The 24264-nt window shown below is 46.8% G+C and overlaps 1 protein-coding gene across 6 annotated transcripts in view; it reads left to right on the forward strand.

The window, feature by feature from the left end:
- The window catches only part of NPRL3 (NPR3 like, GATOR1 complex subunit), a 235483-nt gene that overhangs the window by 153315 nt on the left and 57904 nt on the right, over positions 1-24264 (forward strand). For all 6 annotated transcript variants that reach the window (XM_040357013.1, XM_040357018.1, XM_040357014.1 and 3 more), the window contains 2 exons: positions 631-787; positions 22115-22221. In XM_040357013.1, the coding sequence (XP_040212947.1) occupies positions 631-787; positions 22115-22221 (264 nt within the window). The remainder of the gene's footprint in view (positions 1-630; positions 788-22114; positions 22222-24264) is intronic.

Raw genomic sequence — 24264 nt, forward strand, 5'->3', positions numbered from 1 at the left:
TACACATCTGTTTACAATCTGTAACCAATCACCTGATTTTAATTGAACACATTGTTGATTGGAGAGGAGCAGTAGTCATGTGACAGTTTTTTATGTATAAATGTTCATGCTTTTTAACATGCATGTGTGCTGTGAACAAGGCTTATCGCCAAAACTAGTCTGCTGCTGACTGTACTCACTGTGAAAGGCTTCACAATAAATACACTTGAATGTTAGACCCCTTTCACACTGAGGAGTTTTTCAGGCGGTTTAGCACTAAAGATATCGCCTAAATACCACCTAAAAAAATCCTGCCCTGCAGTCTCAGTGTGAGAGCCTGAGTGCTTTCACACTGAGGCGATGCGCTGGCGGGACCGCTCCAAAAGTCCTGCCAGCAGCATCTTTGAAGTGGTGTGTTTACCGCTCCTTCCCATTGAAAACAATGGGACACCGCGGTAATACCGCCGGCAATATTGGAGAGTAGGGTGTATTGGAGATATTTAGTTTTTTCTTCTTGTCTGTGTTCCAGTAAGCAGGAGCAATCTTATAAAAGGTCCGGTCTTGGAGGGATAATAGAAAATATATTTTTGTAGGTAGTAATACTCCTATTTCTTGTTAATGGTGGCTAATATATATATATTTGTTTTCAAGGCCATATCACGCTCTACTGCTACTTAAGGATGAAAAAGGTTTACTGAATGACCTTCCACTTGATTGCTCTCCAGCTTTAGTGAGAATTATTAAGTCTGCAACTGCTGTAAAGAATCTCCAGCAGCTGGCTCAAGATGCTGACCTCGCCCTACTACAGGTGACTTACAAACCTTCGTACAAGTTTAATACCGGCTGTTGCCTATACTATGAAAGCGTATTTGAATATGTTTGGGTGCAAAATATTATGAAATGCCAACATGAAGGAAGGGGTTGGCTTTGACGTAATCAAATTACATTTGCAAATCCAACCATAGAAACGGCATAAAGAAGTCCTATTAGGTTGTTCATTAGCAGTGTGCTGACCGCTATATAGCTTTTAGTTCTAAAATAAATGTCTAGATTTTAAAGCAGCAAAGGCAGCTAATAGTATGGAAAATACCCGAGTGTCTTCAAACCACAGCTCTGTTGTCAACTGATAAACATGGTGGGGTGTCTCTAGTGTATACTTGTAACTATTGTGTCATTGTAGTATTGGCAGCAATACTGTTGGCCTTACACATAGCTACACAAATTTTGATCTTGTTATTTTTATGCCTAGATGAAATAATGCTTAAATATTTTGCAACCACCACATCTAAACAATGAACTTTAACCACTTCAACCCCAGACCATTTCGCTGGCCAAAGACCAGAGAACTTTTTGCGATTCGGCACTGCGTTGCTTTAACTGACAATTCCGTAGTCATCCGACGAACAAAATTGACGTCCTTTATTTCCCACAAATAGAGCTTTCTTTTGGTGGTATTTTATCACCTCTGCGGTTTTTATTTTTTGCGCTATAAACAAAAATAAAGCAATATTTTTTTTTCTTTTTGCTATAATAAATATCCCCAAAAAAATTAAAAATTGTTTTGCTCAGTTTAGGCCAATACGTATTCTTCTACATGTTTTTGGTAAAAAAATCGCAATAAGCGTTTGATTGGTTTGCACAAACGTTATAGCGTCTACAATATAGGGGATAGTTTAATGGCATTTTTATTCATATTTATTTCTCTTTCGTTCATAGACGGACACAGCCTTCATTGACCTTAGGGTTATGCTTCTTCCTACCAGGAGATTTAGGCAGAATTCTACAGCACTTAAGGTGTTAACTTTCCTTCATGCCGCTCCTCCCAGGGGGCGTGGCTCCCCCAGGCATAACCCACACCCTGCTCCAGCAGCTTCAGTTTTGTTTCTGCCTAACCGTCAGGAGAGTCAGGCTCTCTCTGGAGTCCTAGACTCTGGAGTTTTTTCTTGCAAACATTTTTTTATTGCATCTTGCGAGTTTTTTCCTCGCTTTTTATTTATTTATTTTTTTGAATGCTGCGATTCTTCTATCAACAGCCGACTGGGTGACAGGCTGGGTCCTCGACCCTTGTAGTCCCCCCAGGTTCGGCCTTCGAGCGTGTGCCGGCCCTCAGCTCCGCTTTGGGACGTCCATGACAGGCCCCGTTGCTCCAGGGGCGGCCGGGGAACTTCGGTTCTAGGGCACACATATGACCGGTCTCTATGGCCTTGTCACAGTGTGTCTGGCTGACAACCATGCCGTTCGCGGACGTTGGTTCTGTCTAGGATACCTCCAGCCGGGTAGTCTCAGGAAAGGTAAGTAGTGGCCCCTTACTCAGGTAAGTGCTCTGGCTGGAATGTTTTCCCTTGGGAGGTCGACTGAGTGTTTTCCCTGCTTTCCTCTCTCCCTTATTCCTCTCCCTCCTTCCCCCTTTGGGTGACGGCTGTGCAGGGTTTTTTTTTCTCTGGGGCTCATTTTTTTCACTCATGGTATGGCTGGGGCTGTTCTGTGTCGCTGCAGGGGACTGTGGTGGACATTCTGGGCATTTTTGTGTGTGCTGTTTTGGTGTACTGTCTTTTTTGGGTACACTGTCTTTTTAAAACTGCGCCATTGGTGGCCATTTTGCCGGAGCCGCGCTTGTATTATTCGGCGGCCATTTTCTTGTGGCCGGCGCCGTTTTCAGCACTAGTTCGGCCTCTAGTGGCCGTTTCGGCGGGGGAAGAAGACTGCGAATCCTCTGAGGGGACAGACGCAGCGCTGCAGCTTCTCCTCAGCACACACTTGCCTTCACAGACCGCGCTGTACCAGGGGGGTGGTGAGTCTCAGGGGGCCCCATACTGTGCTCTAGCGGCCGGGAGGTGACCTGTGGGGGACTTTTTTCCTGCCCTTGGCAGTAGGGGTGACACGGCAGCTGCAATATGGAGCCTGAATCAGGCCCCTCATTCCTTACAATGCCGGAATTAACCCTTAGCGCCCCTTCCCCTGCCACATCTGTTGAGTCGGTGTCGGCTGTCCTGGAGTCTTTTCTCACCGGGTTTGAAGCTGCCAGTGCTCGGTTGGGGGGTAAAAAGCGCCCCCCCCCCCCAGAGGCTGTTTCTGGGAATATCTCTGACACAGAATCTGATGACGCTATTGCTGCTTCTGGTTCTGTCGTATCAGAGGATGCGGGCTTAACCCACATGGACAGCGAGGATGACTCTGCTGCGGAGTCTGCTGACAAGGAATTTGTTGGAGCTCTTATTACTGCGGTGCGTGAGACTCTTCATTTAGAGGATGTGGCGGAGACACCAGTGGTGTCAGTCCCTTTTGGATTCCGCAAACCACCGCGTACCGCTAAGGTATTCCCCTGTGTTCCTTATTTAGACAATATGTTGTATAAGGAATGGGATACACCGCAAAAGGTTTTTACGGTTCCTAAAAGCTTTGCTACCCGTTACCCCCTGGAGGAGGACTTTTTAAAAAAGTGGGTCACTCCTCCGTCGGTGGACCCTCCTGTGTCCAGACTGAGTAAGGCTACTACGTTGCCTGTGGAGGGGGCTCCTGCTTTCAAGGACCCCGCTGATAGGAGAGTGGAGGCCGTGGCCCGCTCCCTGTTCTCGGTGGTGGGTTCGGTGGTAAGGCCGGCTCTGGCCAGAGCCCTGGTAGCTCAGACGCTGACTGAAAGGGCGAAGCTCCTGCTGCAGGAGCTGGAGGTCCAGGGGGCTTCCGAGTCCTCTAGGGACCTGGCTGAACAGTTGATTCAGGGTCAGAAGTTTCTCTGCGAGGCGGCTATGGATTCGATTCCTTTGCTTTCCAGGGCTTCTGTCTACGCAGTGGTTCTGCGCCGCCTTATATGGCTGAAGTGCTGGTCGGCTGATCAGTCCTCAAAAAAGGCCTTGGTAGATTTGCCCTTTAAGGGCGGACGGCTTTTTGGGGCATCCCTGGATGACATCATTAAGGATGCCACTGGAGGTAAGAGCACCTTGCTCCCTCAGTCGGGGAAGGGTAAGGAACCTCGCCGCAAGCAAGGTCCTACTTTTACTACCCCTAAGCGTTTTTTTCGTGCGCCCAGCGCGGCTGGAAAAGGTCCGCAAGGTGCAAAAGCCCCTGCTGCCGGGCGTAAGCGCCCCTGGTTCAACAAACCAAACAAGCCTGTGGACAAGCCTGCTTCCGCATGAAGGTCTGCCCCCACCCGGGTCTCAGGTGGGGGGACGGCTTCGCGGATCGGTTGAATTCTCTTCTGTCCGACCGTTGGGTTTGCAAGGAGTTCCTTTCTTGTCCCCCAAACAGATTTTTTCCAGCCAACCTCCAGCTTCCTCCGGATCGTCGGCTAGCCCTGTCCGGGGCTGTCCAGGATCTTCTGGACAGGGGGGTGGTTGTGCCGGTCCCCTCGCTGGAACGGTTTCGGGGGTTCTACTCCAATCTGTTCGTGGTCCCCAAGAAGGGAGGGGGTTCGCCCTGTCCTGGACCTAAAGGCCCTCAACACCTTTGTCGAGGTGCAGCGATTCAGGATGGAGTCGGTCCGTTCTATCATAGCGGCCCTCCACCAGGGGGACTTCATGGCGTCCTTGGACTTCATGGACGCATACCTGCATGTTCCCGTTTGCACAAGCCACCAAAGGTATCTGCGCTTTGCGATCGGGGAGGACCACTATCAATTCGTGGCCCTCCCGTTCGGGCTGGCGTCGGCACAACGGGTGTTCACCAAGGTGCTCGCCCCGATCCTGGCCTTGCTAAGGCAGTGAGGGATCGCTATCGTGGGATACCTGGACGACCTTCTCCTGAGAGCTTCTTCAGGCTCAGAGTTAGAGGAGGACGTGTCCATCACGTGTCGGACTCTGCAGGAGTTCGGCTGGCTTCTGAATCTCAAAAAATCTGTGTTGGTTCCCTCCCAGAGGCTGGAACACCTGGGGCTGGTTTTGGATTCGGGGGAGGCAAAAGTGTTCCTCCCATCGGAAAAACTGCGGATCCTGCAATCTGCAGTGAGACAGTTGTCGACCCAGAAGATCTCCTGTCTCAGGGCCCGTTCTTCCATCCTGCTTTACGGTCACTGGCTTTAACGGCGTGGCTGTTGAGAACCAGGTACTGAAGGACCGGGGCCTGTCGGGCCCGGTAATCTCTACCATGCTGCGTGCACGGAAGTCCACTTCTCGAAAAATTTACCATCGTACATGGAAAGCATACATCTCTATGTGTGAGGAGATGAAGTGGCACCCCCGTACTTACGTGGTGTCCTGGATCCTGCTGTTCCTACAGCGGGGAGTGGACCAGGCTGATCAGATTTCTGCTCTGGCTGTTTATTTTCAGCGTCCCTTGGCAGCGCACTCTTTGGTTCGCACGTTTGTGCAGGGGGTCCGGCATGTGGCTCCCCCGGTGCGCCCTCCGCTACCTTCTTGGGACTTGAATTCGGTCCTCTCGGCGCTTCAGCGTGCCCCCTTTGAGGACATTCGGGAGATCTCTTTGCTGACTTTGTTGCAGAAGGTGGTCTTTCTGGTAGCTATTACCTCTATCAGACGAGTGTCTGAACTGGCGGCCCTGTCTTGCAAGGCCCCCTACTTGGTCATCCATCAGGATAAGGCGGTGCTGCGCCCGCGGCCTTCTTTTCTTCAGAAGGTCGTTTCGGCCTTTCACATTAACGAGGACATTGTTGTTCCATCATTATGTCCTCAGCCGAAGAACCCGAAGGAAGCCATTTTACATTCTCTGGATGTGGTTCGGGCCCTTCGAGTTTACTTGTCGGCTACAGCTCCGTTCCGGAAGTCGGACTCGCTGTTCGTGTCTGTGTCCGGTCCCAGTAAGGGCCTGGCAGTCTCGTCGGCCACCATTTCCAGGTGGATCCGACAGGTTGTGCTTCAGGCCTACGCCTCCCTTTCGGGTCACGGCACATTCGACCAGGGCGATCGGAGCCTCCTGGGCTTTCCGACACCAAGCCTCTGTGTTACAGGTGTGTAAGGCTGCGACCTGGTCGTCGGTCCACACTTTTTCAAAGTTTTATAAGGTGGATGTGAGTGCATCTTCTGATGCCTCCTTCGGCCGCAGGGTGTTACAGGCGGCGGTTTAAGGTTGGAGTTCCTCCGTTGAGTAACTCCGGTTTTGTTTGGGGTGTAACCTGTTGTTTGCTGTGTGTTTTTTTTCCCACCCCTCGTTTTTTTGACACTGCTTGGGGACGTCCCTAAGGTCAATGAAGGCTGTGTCCGTCTATGAACGAAAGAGAAAAAAGGATTTTTGTACTCACCGTAAAATCCATTTCTCTGAGTTCATAGACGGACACAGCACCCACCCCTCCTTGGTTTGTACTGCTTGTTACGAACTGAAGCTGCTGGAGCAGGGTGTGGGTTATGCCTGGGGGAGCCACGCCCCCTGGGAGGAGCGGCATGAAGGAAAGTTTTTAACACTTTAAGTGCTGTAGAATTCTGCCTAAATCTCCTGGTAGGAAGAAGCATAACCCTAAGGTCAATGAAGGCTGTGTCCGTCTATGAACTCAGAGAAAAATGGATTTTACGGTAAGTACAAAAATCCTTCTTTTTTTTTTTTTTTTACTAGTAATGGCGGTGATCAGCGATTTTTATTGTGACTGCGACATTATTGCGGACACGTCAGACACTTTTGACACATTTTTGGGACCATTGTCATTATTACAGTGATCAGTGCTATAAATATGCACTGATTACTGTAAAAAAAACACTGGCAGTGAAGGGGTTTAACCACTAGGTGGTGTTGAAGGGGTTAAGTGTGCCCTAGGGAGTGATTCTTACTGTTAGGAGGCGTGGCTACATGTGACATGTCACTGATCGCTGTTCCCAATCACAGGGAACAGACAATCAGTGACAGTGTCACTAGGTAGAACGGGGAGATGCATGTTTACACTTGCCTCTCACCGTTCTGCAGCTCGGGTCCCGCGGGGAACGGTGATGTAAATATACATTACTTTGCCCAGCCGTGCCATTCTGCCGACACAAATCTACAGGAACTGGTCGGGAACCGGTTGAGAGAAAAAAAACTGCAGTTCCATGTTAAATCCTCCAACCTCCACATCAGATTCATAATAAACGTAGCAGCGATCGGAACGCTGTTAAATTGGTGTCCCATGTGTTGTATCAAAGCAAATTCCACTAATAAAAGGAGATTTCTATTTCCATAGGCAGTACCTGTCGCCTCTTTTATAGAAGCAATAAATGTTGGCATAGGTGACTGAGGTAAACTGCAGTTGTAGAGTGGGAAGTACTGTGTATGTCCATTGCCAAATCTGTATATACAATATTTATGGTTCTGCAGTTTTTATCAGTATCTAGGGCTGTACATTAATATGGGTTGGATAAAGAGGCAACAAAATAATCAGAAACGTGAAATGCTTTGCCCTGGTAAATAGCCTGGTGCAATCTAAAGGGGGATAATTATATCTAGAACAGGACAAAAGTCCCCCAATAACCAAGCAACTCCTTATCCTAAATGTACAGTACACTACAGCAATGTATCGCAACTCCAGTCCTCGAGTACCCCCAACAGGTCATGTTTTCAGGCTTTCATTATTTTGCACAGGTAATCTGATCAATTTCACTGACTTAGTAATTACCACAGCCGTTTCATCTGAGGAAAATCCTGAAAACATGACATGTTGGGGGTACTTGAGGACTGGAGTTAAGAAACGTTGCACTACAGGACAGTCCTCATTTTGTGGTAGTGTCCTAAGGTAATGGACATCTACTCCTTTATGGAGAAATCACTCTTAGCTTAAAGTTCTTGTAAAGGCAGAAGGTTTATCTCAATGCATTCTGTGCATTAAGATAAAAATCCTTTTGTGTGCAGCAGCCCCCCCAAATACTTATTTGAAACCCATCTCTATCTAGCGATGTCCATGAGTGCCTCGACTGCTGGGGACTCTCCCTCCTGATTGGCTGAGACATAGCAGCAGCACCATTGGCTTCCGTTGCTGCCAAGCAAACTCAGCCAATCAGAGGGGGGGCAGGGCTGAACTGCAGCTCCATGTCTGAATGGATACACAGAGCTTTCAGCTCTGCTCCGGTGCCCCCATAGCAAGCTGCTTGCTATGGGGGCACTCGGCAGGAGGGAGGGGCCAGGAGTTCCAGCCAGAGATCCACGAACAGGGGGATCTGGGCTGCTCTGTGTAAAACCATTACACAGGGCAGGTAAGTATAACATGTTTATTATTTGAATAGAAAAAGAACAAAAGTTTACAATCACTTTAACTAGTTTATTTTTCATTTATTGTTTTATTTTGGGATCATTTCATCAACTCTTCCTAGTCTTCTAATGCTACAAACAGAAGCAGTGTTTCTAAATCGGCACAAGAAAACCTTGGGAGCCGGATCTGGACCCCATTGTGTCAGGACGGCCTGTAATGTTGCTCTGGGCACTGGAACCTGCAGGGGTGCTAACCTTGCACTTAGTGCAATGCATTTAGCCAGCTGCAGGTTGCTATACAGGTCCAGAGTCCGTGGTCATGCCTTTGGAATACAGACACTGAAGACCTCTACCAGTAGACAATGTTCTGGTGTTTCACCACTTCCTGCACGGCCTATTATAATACAGGAGAACTACTCTCCCGGTTGAACGTCATATGATGTCGCTGTTGGAGGGCAAAGCTTGGAATTTATATACAGTCAAGCTTTTTCCACATGTAGGACAGGGTCACCCATTATGCTTCTGACCTCCTATGTCTATTTCAGTAAAAGCAGGAGGAAAATGGAAAGAATAAATTCCTGCATATGCTTCTGTCAAAGTGTAAAATAGAATGTGACAGGGATGCCACATGGACCTTCTGGAGCATGGGGTGTGGTTGCCATTGCAACCCATGACGCTGCACCAGTGGTTGGTGTTTGGTCAAAACACACCTCAACTATAGGGTTTTACCAATCTCCAAACCGCAAATGTAAACAAGCCCTTACTGTCCTGAGCTCCCTGTAAGACTGCTTGCGCACTGCAGTTTACCCACACTGCACCCGCAACTTTCCTGTGGGTTATCTACACTTTTGACTTCTGTTCTATCTTGCAGGTGTGGTGCACTTTATGAAAGCACTCCAAAATTCCTGCATTCAGGAAAAACTCAGGAAAAACTGGTGTTCCAGCAAGAATATTTTTTTTCTTATTTGATCTCTTAAGCATGTACAGGAGCAAATGTAGCTGTGTGGGGGGAAAAAAAGCAAAAAAAATACTGTATATGCAATAGTGTGTCCTAAAAAAAAAGAAGAGAAAAAAACAGTAATAAATCACATTGTTAATAAAATAAGATTGCATTAACCACTTAAATACCGGACACTTTTACCCTCTTCCTGCCCAGGGATATTTTTAGCGTTTAGCGCTGTCACACAATAGTGCTTTTTGTTGTATTTAATAACTTCCAGCCTGGCCTATAGCAGAATGATGGCTGGGGAGTAGTTCAGTTATCCTGATTGGGCATCATATGACATCCAGCAGGATAACAAGCCAGTAGCACACAGCGGCGATCGGTGGTGTGTCAGTCTGAATGATGCCAAATGCCTTGATGGGTGAAGGCTGGATCTCTTGTCTCCAGCAGTATACCTGCAGCGGGAATAAGGTAAGTGAAGTCAATCCTGTAAGGAAACTCTCAGGGTTCACTTCTATGAGTAGTATGTATTTTCTGTTTCTGCCACTAGAGGGAGTGTACTGACATACTTGATGTTTTACTCGCATGCCATTCAGGACAAGGCTCAGTGTAGCTGGTTTGTGAAGGGGGGTCCCGCACTGTCTAAAGGTCCCACGGCGGTCCCCCCCGACTCAGTTCCTCTCTCCCCCATCTCCCCACACCTGCCGTGGACCCCCATAGGTGCGCGCGGGGAACACGCTTTTCTTCCTGTAACAGCGGGGAGAGAGGAGGGCCGTGGTGTCGTGCTACTGCTCAGGCGCAAATCGGCAGGTTTAAAGCCACAGATGCTGAAGAGCATGTAAGCCAGCAGTGAAGACACAGAGAGACACAGAGAGAGCTTTGGGCACGTAAGCACCTCTAAGTGTGTTTGGATACAGGCATACTAAAGCACCTACTCAGCATTGGGCTGTGCATATTAGCAGGCATTGTTTATTTCACCAAAAAACACATAGGTGTGAATCGGGCCTAAGGCCCCATGCACATGAGATGCTGTTAAATGCGTGTTCAGAGGCAGTTGGACACTTTTTTCAACACATTCAATGTTATCCTATGTGTCCATGCACACAGTCTCATTTTATTGCCATTTTTAGGCAGTTGCGTTTAACCTCGTTTTTCCAGAAACAATAAAATGGGTTCAGATGCAAAAGTTTTCCACGTTTCAGACGCAAAACGCAGTACCAGCGTTTTGCCGCGATTTCGTTTATAGGCATTTTTAAAGGTGACCTATTGTTTTTACATTAGAAATCTCAAAAATTATGGCAAATTATGAAAAACCATTGAATATAAAAAAAAACTGTAATTGCTTGCATTGCATTGTGGACAGGTGACGTGGCCAGTGGACAATCCACAACTTGTGGAAGGTGACATGGCCAGGTGACGTGGCAAGTGGACAATCTACAACTTGTGGTAGGTGACGTGGCAAGTGGACTTGTCCACAACTTGTGGCAGGTGACATGGCCAGTGGACAATCCATAACTTGTGGCCAGGTGACGTGGCAAGTGGACAATCTACAACTTGTGGTAGGTGACGTGGCAAGTGGACTTGTCCACAACTTGTGGCAGGTGACATGGCCAGTGGACAATCCATAACTTGTGGCCAGGTGACGTGGCAAGTGGACAATCTACAACTTGTGGTAGGTGACGTGGCAAGTGGACTTGTCCACAACTTGTGGCAGGTGACATGGCCAGTGGACAATCCATAACTTGTGGCCAGGTGACGTAGAAAGTGGACAATCCACAACTTGTGGCAGGTGACATGGCCAGGTGACGTGGCCAGTGGACAATCCACAACTTGTGGCCAGTGAACAATCCACAACTTGTGGCCAGGTGACGTGGCCAGTGGACAATCCACAACTTGTGGCCAGGTGACGTGGCAAGTGGACAATCCACAACTTGTGGCAGGTGACGTGGCAAGTGGACAATCCACAACTTGTGGCAAGTGGACACTCCACAACTTGTGGCAGGTGAAATGGCAAGTGGACAATCCACAACTTGTGCCAGGTGACGTGGCCAGTGAACAATCCACAACTTGTGGCAGGTGACATGGCCAGGTGACGTGGCAAGTGGACAATCCACAACTTGTGGCAGGTGACATGGCCAGGTGACGTGGCAAGTGGACAATCCACAACTTGTGGCAGGTGACGTGGCAAGTGGACAGTCCATAACTTGTGGCCAGGTGACGTGGCAAGTGGACAGTCCATAACTTGTGGCCAGGTGACGTGGCAAGTGGACAATACACATTTTGTGGCAGGTGACGTGGACAATCCACAACTTCTGCCAGGTGACATGGCCAGTGGACAATCCACAACTTGTGGCCAGTGGACAATCCACAACTTGTTGCCAGGTGACGTGGCAAGTGAACAATCCACAACTTGTGGCCAGGTGACATGGCAAGTGGACAATCCACAACTTGTGGCCAGGTGACGTGGCAGGTGGACAATCCACAACTTGTGGCAAGTGGACAATCCACAACTTGTGGCAGGTGACGTGGCAAGTGGACAATCCACAACTTGTGGCAAGTGGACAATCCACAACTTGTGGCAGGTGACGTGGCAAGTGGACAATCCACAACTTGTGGCAAGTGGACAATCCACAACTTGTGGCAAGTGGACAATCCACAACTTGTGGCAAGTGGACAATCCACAACTTGTGGCAGGTGACGTGGCAAGTGGACAATCTACAACTTGTGGTAGGTGACGTGGCAAGTGGACTTGTCCACAACTTGTGGCAGGTGACATGGCTAGTGGACTTGTCCACAACTTGTGGCAGGTGACATGGCCAGTGGACAATCCATAACTTGTGGCCAGGTGACGTAGCAAGTGGACAATCCACAACTTGTGGCAGGTGACATGGCCAGTGGACAATCCACAACTTGTGGCGAAGTGAACAATCCACAACTTGTGGCCAGTGAACAATCCACAACTTGTGGCCAGTGAACAATCCACAACTTGTGGCCAGGTGACGTGGCCAGTGGACAATCCACAACTTGTGGCCAGTGAACAATCCACAACTTGTGGCCAGTGAACAATCCACAACTTGTGGCCAGTGAACAATCCACAACTTGTGGCCAGTGAACAATCCACAACTTGTGGCCAGGTGACGTGGCCAGTGGACAATCCACAACTGGTGGCAGGTGACGTGGCAAGTGGACAATCCACAACTTGTGGCAGGTGACGTGGCAAGTGGACAATCCACAACTTGTGGCAGGTGACGTGGCAAGTGGACAATCCACAACTTGTGGCAGGTGACGTGGCAAGTGGACAATCCACAACTTGTGGCAGGTGACGTGGCCAGGTGATGTGGCAAGTGGACAGTCCACAACTTTTGGCAGGTGACGTGGCCAGTGGACAATTCACAACTTGTGGCAGGTGACGTGGACAATCCACAACTTGTGGCCAGGTGACGTGGACAGTCCACAACTTGTGGTCAGGTGACATGGCCAGTGGACAATCCACAACTTGTGGCAGGTGACGTGGCAAGTGGACAATCCACAACTTGTGGCAGGTGACATGGCCAGGTGACGTGGCATGTGATGTGGCAAGTGGACAATCCACAACTTGTGGCAGGTGACATGGCCGGGTGATGTGGCAAGTGGACAATCCACAACTTGTGGCAGGTGACGTGGCCAGTGGGCAATCCACAACTTCTGGCAGGTGACGTGGCCAGGTGACGTGGCAAGTGGACAATCCACAACTTGTTGCAGGTGACGTGGCCAGGTGACATGGCAGGTGCCGTGGCCAGTGGATAATCTACAACTTGTGGCCAGGTGACGTGGCAAGTGGACAATCCACAACTTGTGGCAGGTGATGTGGCCAGTGGACAATCCACAACTTGTGGCAGGTGCTGTGGCAAGTAAACAATCCACAACTTGTGGCAGGTGACATGGCCAGTGGACAATCCACAACTTGTGGCAGGTGACGTGGCAAGTGGACAATCCACAACTTGTGGCAGGTGTCGTGGTCCGGTGACGTGACAAGTGGATAATCCACAACTTGTGGCAGATGATGTGGACAATCCACAACTTGTGGCCAGGTGACAATTCACAACTTGTGGCAGGTGACATGGCAAGTGGACAATTCACAACTTGTGGCAGTAAAACACCAACAAGAAATCCGTGATTTCATCCTACAACACGACTTAGACTGCCTCTTTATCATTGAAAGCTGGCTTACAGCCGACTGTAACATTATTCTGGGAGAATTGGTGTCGGCAAGTTACCGCATTCAAATGCAAAACAGAGTGGGTCAAAGAGGGGGAGGCCTGGCAGTGATCCACAAGACTCACCTCTCGATCACCAAACCAGTCCTCCAAAACTCGCTTCCATCCATGGAAACCCTCACTCTGCAACTGCAAACAAATCCCCAAGACACAGTCCATATTCTTCTCTGCTACAGATCTCCCGGTCCAAAAACGCACCTTCTCACCTCACTGACGGAGTTCATCTCCACCTATACCCTAAACATCAAGCACATTTTGACCTTTTGATGCTTGGGGATTTCAACCTTTGGGCCAACTCCTCACTGGACCCCGTCGCCGACGCCTGCATCGACCATCTGGAAGGATTAGGTCTGCAGCAACTAGTACACGGGCCCACTCACACCTCAGGTCATACACGCAATCTCATTTTCAAACAAGATGTGGAAATCGACGTCCTGGAGAATGACCCGCAACCATGGACAGACCACCATGCTATTAAATTCACACTTACCAATAACGCCCGCGCAAAAAAAACGATAAAACCGGTGACAACTCACTGGACTAGATCTCAGAAGAAGTTCCACTCGGAACTCTTCAAAATAACACTATGAAAAAAAATAAAAACAATCCAACCACAGCTAACAGCCACAGAAACACTCTACGCCCTTAACAAGGCTCTACTACAGTCAGCCGACTTGGTAGCACCAAAACGCAAAACATGCATCCGGGAAAACAACGCCAGCTGGTTTAATGACCAGCTGTCGTTGCTAAAGCAAGAGCGCAGAAGAGCAGAAGCTGCCTGGAAAAGAAGCTCTTCAGAGGTAAACCTCACCACATATAAGACAATAACCAAGAAATACCATAAAGAAATCTTTATGGCCAAAAAAATCACATCTCCAACACCATCGCAAATGCCCTAAGCCGCCCCCGCAAACTTTTCAAACTGGTCACTCAGACTATGAACCCAGCTTGTTTAGAGGCCCCTAATTCCAATTCACAAGAATTTTGCAATGAATTATCGGATTATTTCATCAATAAAATTGAGGAAATTCCGTGTAAGTATTTAGCAAAATAAACCCTTCGTCAATCCCTCCCCAAAGCTCAAACCAAACACCCACATAAAACCATCGAAATCCACTAATTTCTCCCTAAAACCCATTACCATCGAGGCAACTAAAAATATCATCTGTACTCTGCGAACTAGCACAGCGCCCAATTATATCATCCTCACCAAACTGCTGAAAGAATGTGCTGACATATTGGCACCAGCTATCGTGCAGCTCTTAAACCAATCATTCAAGGAGGGCATGGTGCCAACCTTGCTGAAACAAGGTATCGTAAAAACAATTCTAAAAAAAAAACACCCTTTACCCCAAAGATCCAAGCAACCGTCAACCCATAACAGCCCTAAATGTCTTCTCCAAGGTAATGGAGAAAGAAGTGGTACAACAGCTGCAACATCATTTAGACACCCATAAATTACTCGATCCGTTTCAATCGGGTTTCCGTCCTGGTCACGGAACAGAAACAGCGCTGCTCAAAATATGGGATGACGCCCTCGAGGCAGCAGACGTAGGAGAATCTTCTCTTCTGGTACTGTTGGACCTAAGCGCTGCTTTTGACACGGTAGACCATGGATTACTACTGACTCGGCTACCAGAAGTAGCCAGAGTCGCAGAATGTGATTTAGCTTGGTTCTCCTCCTCCTTGGAAAACCGATCACAAACAGTGAAACTGGGGCCTTTCACTTCTGAAAAACGGACGGTATCATGTGGAGTCCCTCAGGGATCCCCTTTGTCACCGGTTCTGTTCAATATTTATCTCCGCCCTCTCTTTGAAATCATCAGTAACCAGAAGTTACTATATCACTCTTATGCAGATGATACACAATTGTATTTTCGCATATGCAACAAAAAGGATCATTCTCTTGGACTAGAGAATTGCCTTTCTTTAATAGAAAACTGGATGACAAAGGCCGGGTACACACGGACAAACATGTACGGTGAAAGCGGTCCGTCGGACCGTTTTCACCGTACATGTCTGCCAGAGGGCTTCTGTACGATGGTTGTACACACCATCGTACAGAAGTCCGCGCGTAAACAATACGCGGGGCGTGTCCGCGGTGTCGCCGCGCCGATGACGCGGTGTCGCCGCGACAATGACGCGGCGACGTGGGCGGCCTGCCTTTAAAATGCTTCCACGCATGCGTCAAAGTCATTCGATGCATCCGAGGGACGGCGGGCGCCTGGACATGTACGGTAGGTCTGTACTGACGACCGTACATGTCAGAGCGGGCAGGATTCCAGCGGACTGTTTTAAAACAAGTCCAGGAATATTTGTCCGCTGGGAAAAGGCCCGGCGGGCAAATGTTTGCTGGAATTCGGCCCGCTCGCGCCCACACACGACCAAACATGTCTGCTGAAACTGGCCCGCGGACCAGTTTCAGCAGACATGTTTGGTCGTGAGTACGGGGCCAAAGAGTTCTCTTAAACTCAACGGCTCGAAAACAGAACGTCTCCTGTTTCAAGCCAACCGGAAAAATCACCACGTGACAACATGGACACCCCCGCCCATTCTGGGCAAAACGATCACCCCTAGCACCAAAGTGGGTCGACGGAGTCCGCCAAGTGTGAATGAGGCCTAAAAGTCATAGTGCACAACATCAATGCAGAAACAAGCAGAGGAGGTTCCCAGGTAAGCCAGACACCAACTTCAACAATGGTTCACAAAGATGGAAACCTTCACCTCCTAAATTCATTTTGAGGAGGTATCACTAGTATCTCTTAGATTTTACAAAGGCAGGCATGGCAGGATCAGACCAAACGGCTGTGAGCAGCAAATCAGAGCTTGCAGAAGCCGACTAAGGGCCAAGAGCGCAGATATAAAGAGCTCCTCTCTCGCTCATCTGATCGAATGAGATCAGCCTGCCTTGTAAACTCTAAGGCCCCCGTACACACGACCGAGTTTCTCGGCAGAATTCAGCCAGAAACTCGATCGGAGCTGAATTCTGCCGAGAAACCCGGCCGTGTGTACACTTTCGGCCGAGGAAGCCGACGAGTTCCTCGTCGAGCCAAATAGAGAACATGTTCTCTATTTCCTCGTTCCATTGAACAAGTTGGCTCGCCGAGATCCTCGGCGGCTTCACACAGAACTCGACGAGCAAAACGATGAGTTTTGCCCGTCGAGTTCCTCGGATGTGTGTACAGGGCCTTAGAGATACTAGTGATACCTCCACAAATTAATTTAGGAGGTTAATGTTTCCATCTTTGTAAACCATTGTTGAAGTTGGTGTCTGGCTTATCTGGGAATCCCCTCTGTTTCTGGGTCTTCCACTCATTGTTTTATAAAATGTTATTGTATTTTTGAAATTTCCTATATGGAATAAAAACTATATATTTTTTACTTTTCTGTATCTTTCCTAATATCCTGTTTGCCTCTTACCCGTACTGTCCCTGGGGCATTCCCTATGTACAAATTTCAATTGGGATGTGGTAAGACGCTTCAGGATTTCTTCCGAGTCAGTTTCTCCTCCTACAACTCATTTTTCAAATATATACTGACCTTTAGTTAAGCAGTTGATCCAGGCAAAATTAAATATTTTTTATGCAGCCCTATGGCTGGTCTTGGGAATATGCTTTGAACACTGGCATTAAGAGCAGGTGCTTGAGAGGCCTTAAAAAGGTCCCTCAAACGCCTATAAGATAGAATAGACAGCACATAGTGCTGTTCACACTAAGCGTTGGCGTCGCTTCAAAATTGAAGCCTAATGTTGATTCGAGGGGTTTGAAGCCCTTCAGCGCCTCCCATTCAAGTCTATGGTAACGCCTTGCAAATGCTCTGGCAGGCAGTTGCGGGGCGATAAGATTCATTCATTTACTTTAATGGAATAGGAGCTTATGGACCAATTTTAACGCTTGTCAAACGCTTCGAAACTGCCCATAGGGTATTTGGGAGCATTTTTAACTCCTAATTAAGACCCTTTTCACACAGGAGCTATTTTTCAGGCGACTTATCGCTAAAAATAGCAACTGAAAAATGCCTCATCTGCAGTGCCAGTGTGAAAGCTCAAGTGCTTTTACACTGGGGCGCTGCGCTGGCAGGATTAAAAAAAAAAGTCCTGCAAGCAGCATCTTTGGGGCACTTTAGGAGCAGCAACCTGTATGGGTCAACTAGGACACCGTAGAGCTTAGGCATAATGGAGTAGATGATAAGTATTGGTTGCGCATTGCCATTTGTTGTATCCAATTGGCATTCCCTATGTATTACAAGCATTATAGGCATTGATTACGCACTAGAGTGTCCGCGGTCTTCGTCAAAATGGCCACCGACACTATATATAAGATTGACAGGTCTACTGTCCAATTAAAATTCGCACTTCGAGTTTTCTTATTCCATATACCTCGGAGGAACATACTGAGTAGACAGGATCCCGGTACCATTAAAAGAGCTCAGAAGTGGTTCAAAAGCGTGCTTTGACTGAGCTTGGTTGCAAAGACGCACGCTCTAAGGTGAGCGTTCACTACCTCAATTTCAATGTTTTTTTTATTGTTTGCGTATAAAAAAATACAGAAAAAGTGTTACATCTTCGTACATAATATAAACAATACACAACAATACGTTTTTCCCTGTTTTCCCCTTGTCTTTTCCTACCCTCGTTCTTTGTGACATTGTGAATAAATGAAGAAACACTTGTTTCTGAACTGTCATACCTTGCCTCGCCTCCCCTCCCCCACCCCGCAAACCCTCACCCACCATCCCACCCTCCCATCACACCCTCCCATCACACCCTGTGCAGGTTTTTGAAGTTAATGTACTTCGTTAAGTACCTCTTCCCCATAAAGGAATGCCCGATAGCGGGTTAAAATATTTATTGAATTAGAATGGCGATTTTTATATAGAACATCCTGTTTCGTCTAGCCAGGGTTTCCACATCCTCACAAACTTACTATAATTCCCCTGTTGAGTAAGTGTCACTCTCTCACTCCAAATCATTGTATTAATAGTTTCAACCCAAGATTTGACAGTGGGTGGCATCTGGGCCTGCCACCTTAAAGCAATTAACTTCCTTGCCTGGAAGAGGCATCTCAGTACCACTTCAAGGGAACTGGCTGGCACTCTATTCTCCTCTATGCTGCCTAACAAGCATATCTTAGACTCAGCTTCTAACTTTAATTTTAAAAGTTTTATTTATTATAGTAACCACCTCCTCCCAGTATCTGAATAACTTTGGGCATTTCCACATCATGTGGATAAGATTGCCTGTCGCTCTGCACCTTGGGCATTCGTCAGTACTTCTTCACCCGAGATTGAACATTCTCCTAGGGGTATAGTATACTCTATGCAAGAGAAACAGGTGTGATACCTTCTGAGATGGGGAGATCGAAACCAATACCCCCCTCTTCAAGATCGCACTCCACTGTTCCGTGGTCATTTGACCTAAGTCTTTCTCCCATCCTGTCCTGCTCTTAGTGGGGCCTGCCCTACTTATTGTTTTGGCTCCTAATCTAGAGTACAGCTCGGATATCAGGCCTTTGGTTGTTTTTGGGGAGGTTATTTTCAGGAGGGTGGGGGCTGAGGACCATACAATGGGTTGTAACCCAAACTGAGCTTGGATAGCATGTCGTATCTGTAAAATGTTTTATTTGTTATATTAAATTCCTGTCGCAAGTCTGCGAAGGATTTCATCTGTTCTCCATTGTAAAGTTGGTTTAATCGGCTTATCCCTTGTCTCTCCCATTCTTTAAATCTCTCAATGTCTTTTAATTCTCTTAAGTTTTGGTTGCACCAGAGGGGGGCGAATATTGTTATTCCCTTGTAGCCCATCAATGCTTTTGTTGTTTGCCACACTTTGAGGCTAAGTTTTATAGTTGGACATCCTATGGACGAACGAACCAGCCTCAAGTGCCTCCACTATTGTCCTATGTGGTGCCCCAGTTAGCATCAATCTACCGGAGTTTCCACCTCCCTCCAGTCCGCAGTTCGCAAGCTGTTGTAGCTGTGAGGCTAGAAAGTATGTTTTCGGGTGAGGCACAGCCATTCCCCCCTCTTTAGCTGGCAACTGCATGGTCTGGAGACAAATCCTAGCTTGTCCCTTCTTCCAAATTAACTCTCTGAAGAGGGATTCTATCTTTTTGAACCATTTTTGAGCTATCCAGACTGGGGAGTTATGGAGGATATAGAGTAACTGGGGTAACCATAGCATCTTTATCAGATTACATCGTCCCGCTATGGATAATGGTAGTCTACACCAGGCGTCTCTTTTATGTTCCCATTTAGACAAAAGAGGAGTTAAGTTATTTTGGACAAAGCTATTAATGTCCCTCGTGATCCATATCCCGAGATATTTCATCAGAACTACAACTTTTAACTGGGGGATTCCCTGAGGTATCTGGGCACCAAGGGGGTCAATTGGCAGTAGTGCTGACTTTTCCCAATTAATGACCAATCCGGAGCATAGCCCAAACTCGCCCACTACTTTGATCACATTTTTTAACGATGTTTCAACGTCTCCCAAAAAGAAGAGGACATCGTCCGCAAACAGTGCGATCTTATCCTCTATAGTCTGTCTATGGAACCCTTGTATATCTTTAGTTTTCCTAATTTTAATGGCTAATGGTTCCATCGCCAAAGCGAACAGTAGGGGAGAGAGGGGACAGCCTTGTCGCGTTCCTCTCTCTAGTTGAAACATTTCTGAAAATTCATTGTTGATTTTAATTTTTGCTCTTGGCTGATTGTATAACAACTTCACCCAACTCATGAACCTGGGGCCAAACCCAAATTTCTCTAGGACCTTCCATAGGTAGTCCCATTCCAGACTGTCGAAAGCCTTGGCAGCGTCCAGGGCTAAGACGGCTCTAGAGCCCTCTCCCTCTGTTGGAATTTGCATATTCAGAAACACTCTCCTTATGTTGTTACTGGTTGACCTATTGGGGATGAAGCCGGATTGGTCAGGATGTATAAGCAATTGGATATACCGGTTAAGGCGTGTGGCTAACACTTTGGCCAAGATCTTGGCATCAGTACATAGGAGTGAGATAGGGCGATACGATGAAGCCTCTCTTGGATCCTTCCCCTCCTTATGCAAGACAATGATAGTAGCTTCTGTCATAGAGGTGGGAAGTATTCCCTGAGTCAATGCCCAATTTAGTGTCTTTAAGAGTTCTGGTAGCAGGATATCCCCATATCTTTTATAGATCTCTATGGGTATCCCATCCGGGCCTGGTGACTTTTGAGTTGACATCCCCGCCACTGCATTTTTTAATTCTCCTAAAGTAATTGGCGCCTCCATGTTAATATTTTCTTCCTCCGATAGGGTCGTGATGGGCAGTCCCTGGAAAAATGTTTCCAGTCCTTTAGTCCCCTCTCTTCTCTTAGAGCTATAAAGGGATACAAAGAATTCTCTAAAGGTATTTACTATCTCGGTTTTATCGAAGGAGATTTAACCGTTTGATAACTTAACTGCTGTAACAGTGGAGGGGGGGAATTGGTTCTAATAAGCAGAGATAATAAGCGCCCCACTCGCTCTCCCTTTCCAAACTGATTCTGTTTCTGGAATATTTGTTTTCCCTCTGTTCTTTTTAATATAGTCATTTTGTATATTTGTTGTTTTTCTAGCCACTCTTTTAAACTATGAGAAGTTGGGGTTTCAATGTATCTCTTCTCTGCCTGTAGCAACTGATTCCTTGTCTCACTCTCTCTCTCCCTGTTCTTCCTCTTAATCCCTGCTATCTTTTGGACTAGGAGGCCTCGAAGGTAGGCTTTTAGGGAGTCCCATACCACCCCCACTGATGCAGTTCCCTCATTTATCTGTACAAATTCTTTGAGAGCCAACATCACCATACTGTATTCACTCATTAGTTCGAGCCAGTGAGGGCTAATTTTCCATTCTCTTGGGGAGCGTTCACTACCTAATGGGAGCACCCGAGTGACGACATCATAGCATGTTTTGAATCACCTACTGGGCTGTTTGAAATTCATGAACTTTTTCCTCACGATTACCAGTGACGCTGCTGAAAGCCATATATACGCACAGAAGCACTTTGACTTATACTTTTGTATGGACCCGTTTAGCACAGCTGGATATCATATATGCACAAGGGCATTTATGTTTATGATTACATCATATGTATTTTTTATTATTCATATACACATTAATGCACATGAGCACTTTGGAGTGAGTTGTAAGTGTGCGTGGGACGGTCTGCAAGCTGTTGTACTGCTGCTTGATGCTGGCTACAACAGTCTGCATTTCTGATGTATTTATTTTCAAGGCCATGTAAATTATCTCTGAATAAACAAAAGTTCTTACAATGTTCTTTCTTATTGTGGTAGTAAACTGTTACATATACCCAGTGAAGTGACTGGCTTCAGGTGATTAAACAAATCCTCCTACATAAGTTGTACTCTTTTATCTCTTGTCTTCTCTTATCCATCTGTTCCAAGTGCTGAATTTATACAGCTAGTCTGAGAGTTAAAAACAAAAAAGGGGGGGGGGGGGTGGCAGAGAGCTAAATGAGGAAAATTCTGAGAGCTGATTGGAGGGAAGAGACACAACCCCTTCACACAGCACACTGGAACAGAGCTTAGGCTGTAAATCAGCTACAGGTCCCTCCCATCCCCATTTATTTTCTTGGTGTTTGAAAAACCCGTCAGGAGGAATTCATGCTGATAGTGGAGGAACGAAGTGGCAGAAAGAAATAACAAGTAGTGCTCTTAGTTGAAAAAAAGTATACACTATAGAGGGATATGATTTTGTTCACGTTTCATGTCTTGTTTACAACAACCACTTTTTAGATTTCTAGTAATAAATCGTGAAATACATTGCTTGCATTTTCCTAAGCATGTGTCATGTGTTTTCTAGGTATTCCAGCTTGCTGCACACTTGGTATACTGGGGAAAAGCAATCATCATTTATCCACTTTGTGAGAATAACGTCTATATGTTGTCACCAAATGCGAATGTCGGTCTGTAAGTAAATTTTTTTTTTATTATTCAAATTTATACTTTCGCAAACTGATGCCATACTTCATAGACCTTTAAAGCTGAACTCCAGACAGATCTAAAAATATTAGCAGAGTTATGTAAATATTAAAATATTAATAAATGTTCTTGTCAGATGACATCAAACCACTTAGTCATGTTAAAATTATTGACTTTTTGAAATATCTGAAGAAGTATAGCTAGTAGTAGTTTTCTGAACTAAAGAAGTGGCTCAGGTGAGCTATGTAGCATCTTCAACATTACTGAACAAGTCCAGTTGAATATCTCTAACCACTACTGGCTATACTATGACTTGGATCAGCTTTTCATCTTCGCTGTAACATTTAAAAGTATGCAAAATCTTGGGGCACCCAGATGGTGCACACAACTACACTCACCAGGCAGGGCTGCATAGGTGGCAGAATCGGCTTAAAGGATAAGTTTTTTTTTTTTCTTTTTTTTTACAACCTACTTCATGTTCCACCTGTATTTAGGGTGGAACATGTAACATGTTCCAGCTCCTGCAGCTTGATCCCTGTTCCAGTGTGAAAGTGGGCCGGGGATCTTCTTTCTGTAACCGTGGTCACAATTAAAAAAAAAAAAAACAGCTCAGCCATGCGGGACATGTCATTCATTAGTTTCCTGTGGATAAATAGACTACAGCTACTATCAGCCACCATGGTTCTAAATGGACTATGAGGGCGCTGATGAGTGCTCCCATAGTTCATTCACAAGCCTTGCAGCTTGTAAACAGTCATCCCGTATTTGAGGCACGGACATAAAGCTTGCATGGCTTGTCTGCAGACTCCTGTAGGAAAAAATAATAAATGCACTTTTCTGCAAAAATATGTGCATGTATTTGTTCTTAAAAGGTGAACTTATCCTTGAAGGATTTTGAAATATTGTATTATAAAAAAGAAAAAACTGTGCAAGAAAAATATTTACAGCAAAAGACAGCAGCACCCCAGTTAAGAATGACTGACAGGATTAACAATAAGCAAAAACTGCTAATTTGCACTATTGTTTCACAAGCCATACCAGGACCCTGCTGGGTAGAAGCAGCAGGGCCAGCCTGTAATGTCTTTTGGCACTGGACTCTACGTTAGCTGCTCACCTAAGTACTTATGGTGCAATGTACTGGGACTGTTGCAGAGTGCTACATACAGTGGATATAAAAAGTCTACACACCCCTGTTAAAATGTCAGGTTTCTGTGATGTAAAAAAAAATTGACAAATATAATAATAATAATATATAATAATCTTATAAATGGGCATGTAGCTGTGTTCAGAATTAAGCAATCACATTTTAACTCATGTTAAATAGGAGTCAGTACACACCTACCATAAATTAAAGTGCCAACCCCAGGGGGCGTGGCAGGACCCTGAGCGGGATGGAAGTCTGAGCTCCCTGCTATCCATGGACCTGCTGCTAACCAGCTTCACACGGGGTCACAGCTTCAAGCAGATGGGCAGAAACCACATCACCCGCTCACAGAAATGGAGGAACCTCTGGACAGCCTCAATCACCGGGTCCCCCAATCCAGTCCTTCCTCACTCTGCCACCGCGGACCGCCATGTGGGAAGCGGATAACATGGGGCCTCTACACGCCACACAGGCATCTTCTCCTCATCCTCGTCCCTGTCCTCGTCTCCATTTGCCCTGCACGGCCTGCCACCATCTCTCCACGTGGAGCAACAGCCCCCATCATGCTGGGACACTCTCGGGTGGGTCCTTTAACCCCACAGGCGATCCTTGCGATCTGGGGATGCTGTACCGGCGGTGCATCTGCAGCAGTCAACCGAAGGGCCCTTTTTTTAACCCACTGTTAAGTGAACCGGAGGCTTTAAGCCAGTGTATGCCACTCAAGGTTACCACTTTGACTACTATCCTCTGGCTCAGGACTACAAATTACTGCTTTGGACCAGCCCTGTCCCCCCTGATCGATTATTTGCTTACCAGCATATGATCGCCTTGTCATCTGTCATCGTAAATACATTTTTTATGATAATATCCCCTTGACTGGCTAATCG

This window comes from Rana temporaria, chromosome 6, assembly GCF_905171775.1.
Source record: "Rana temporaria chromosome 6, aRanTem1.1, whole genome shotgun sequence".
Lineage (NCBI taxonomy): Eukaryota > Metazoa > Chordata > Amphibia > Anura > Ranidae > Rana > Rana temporaria.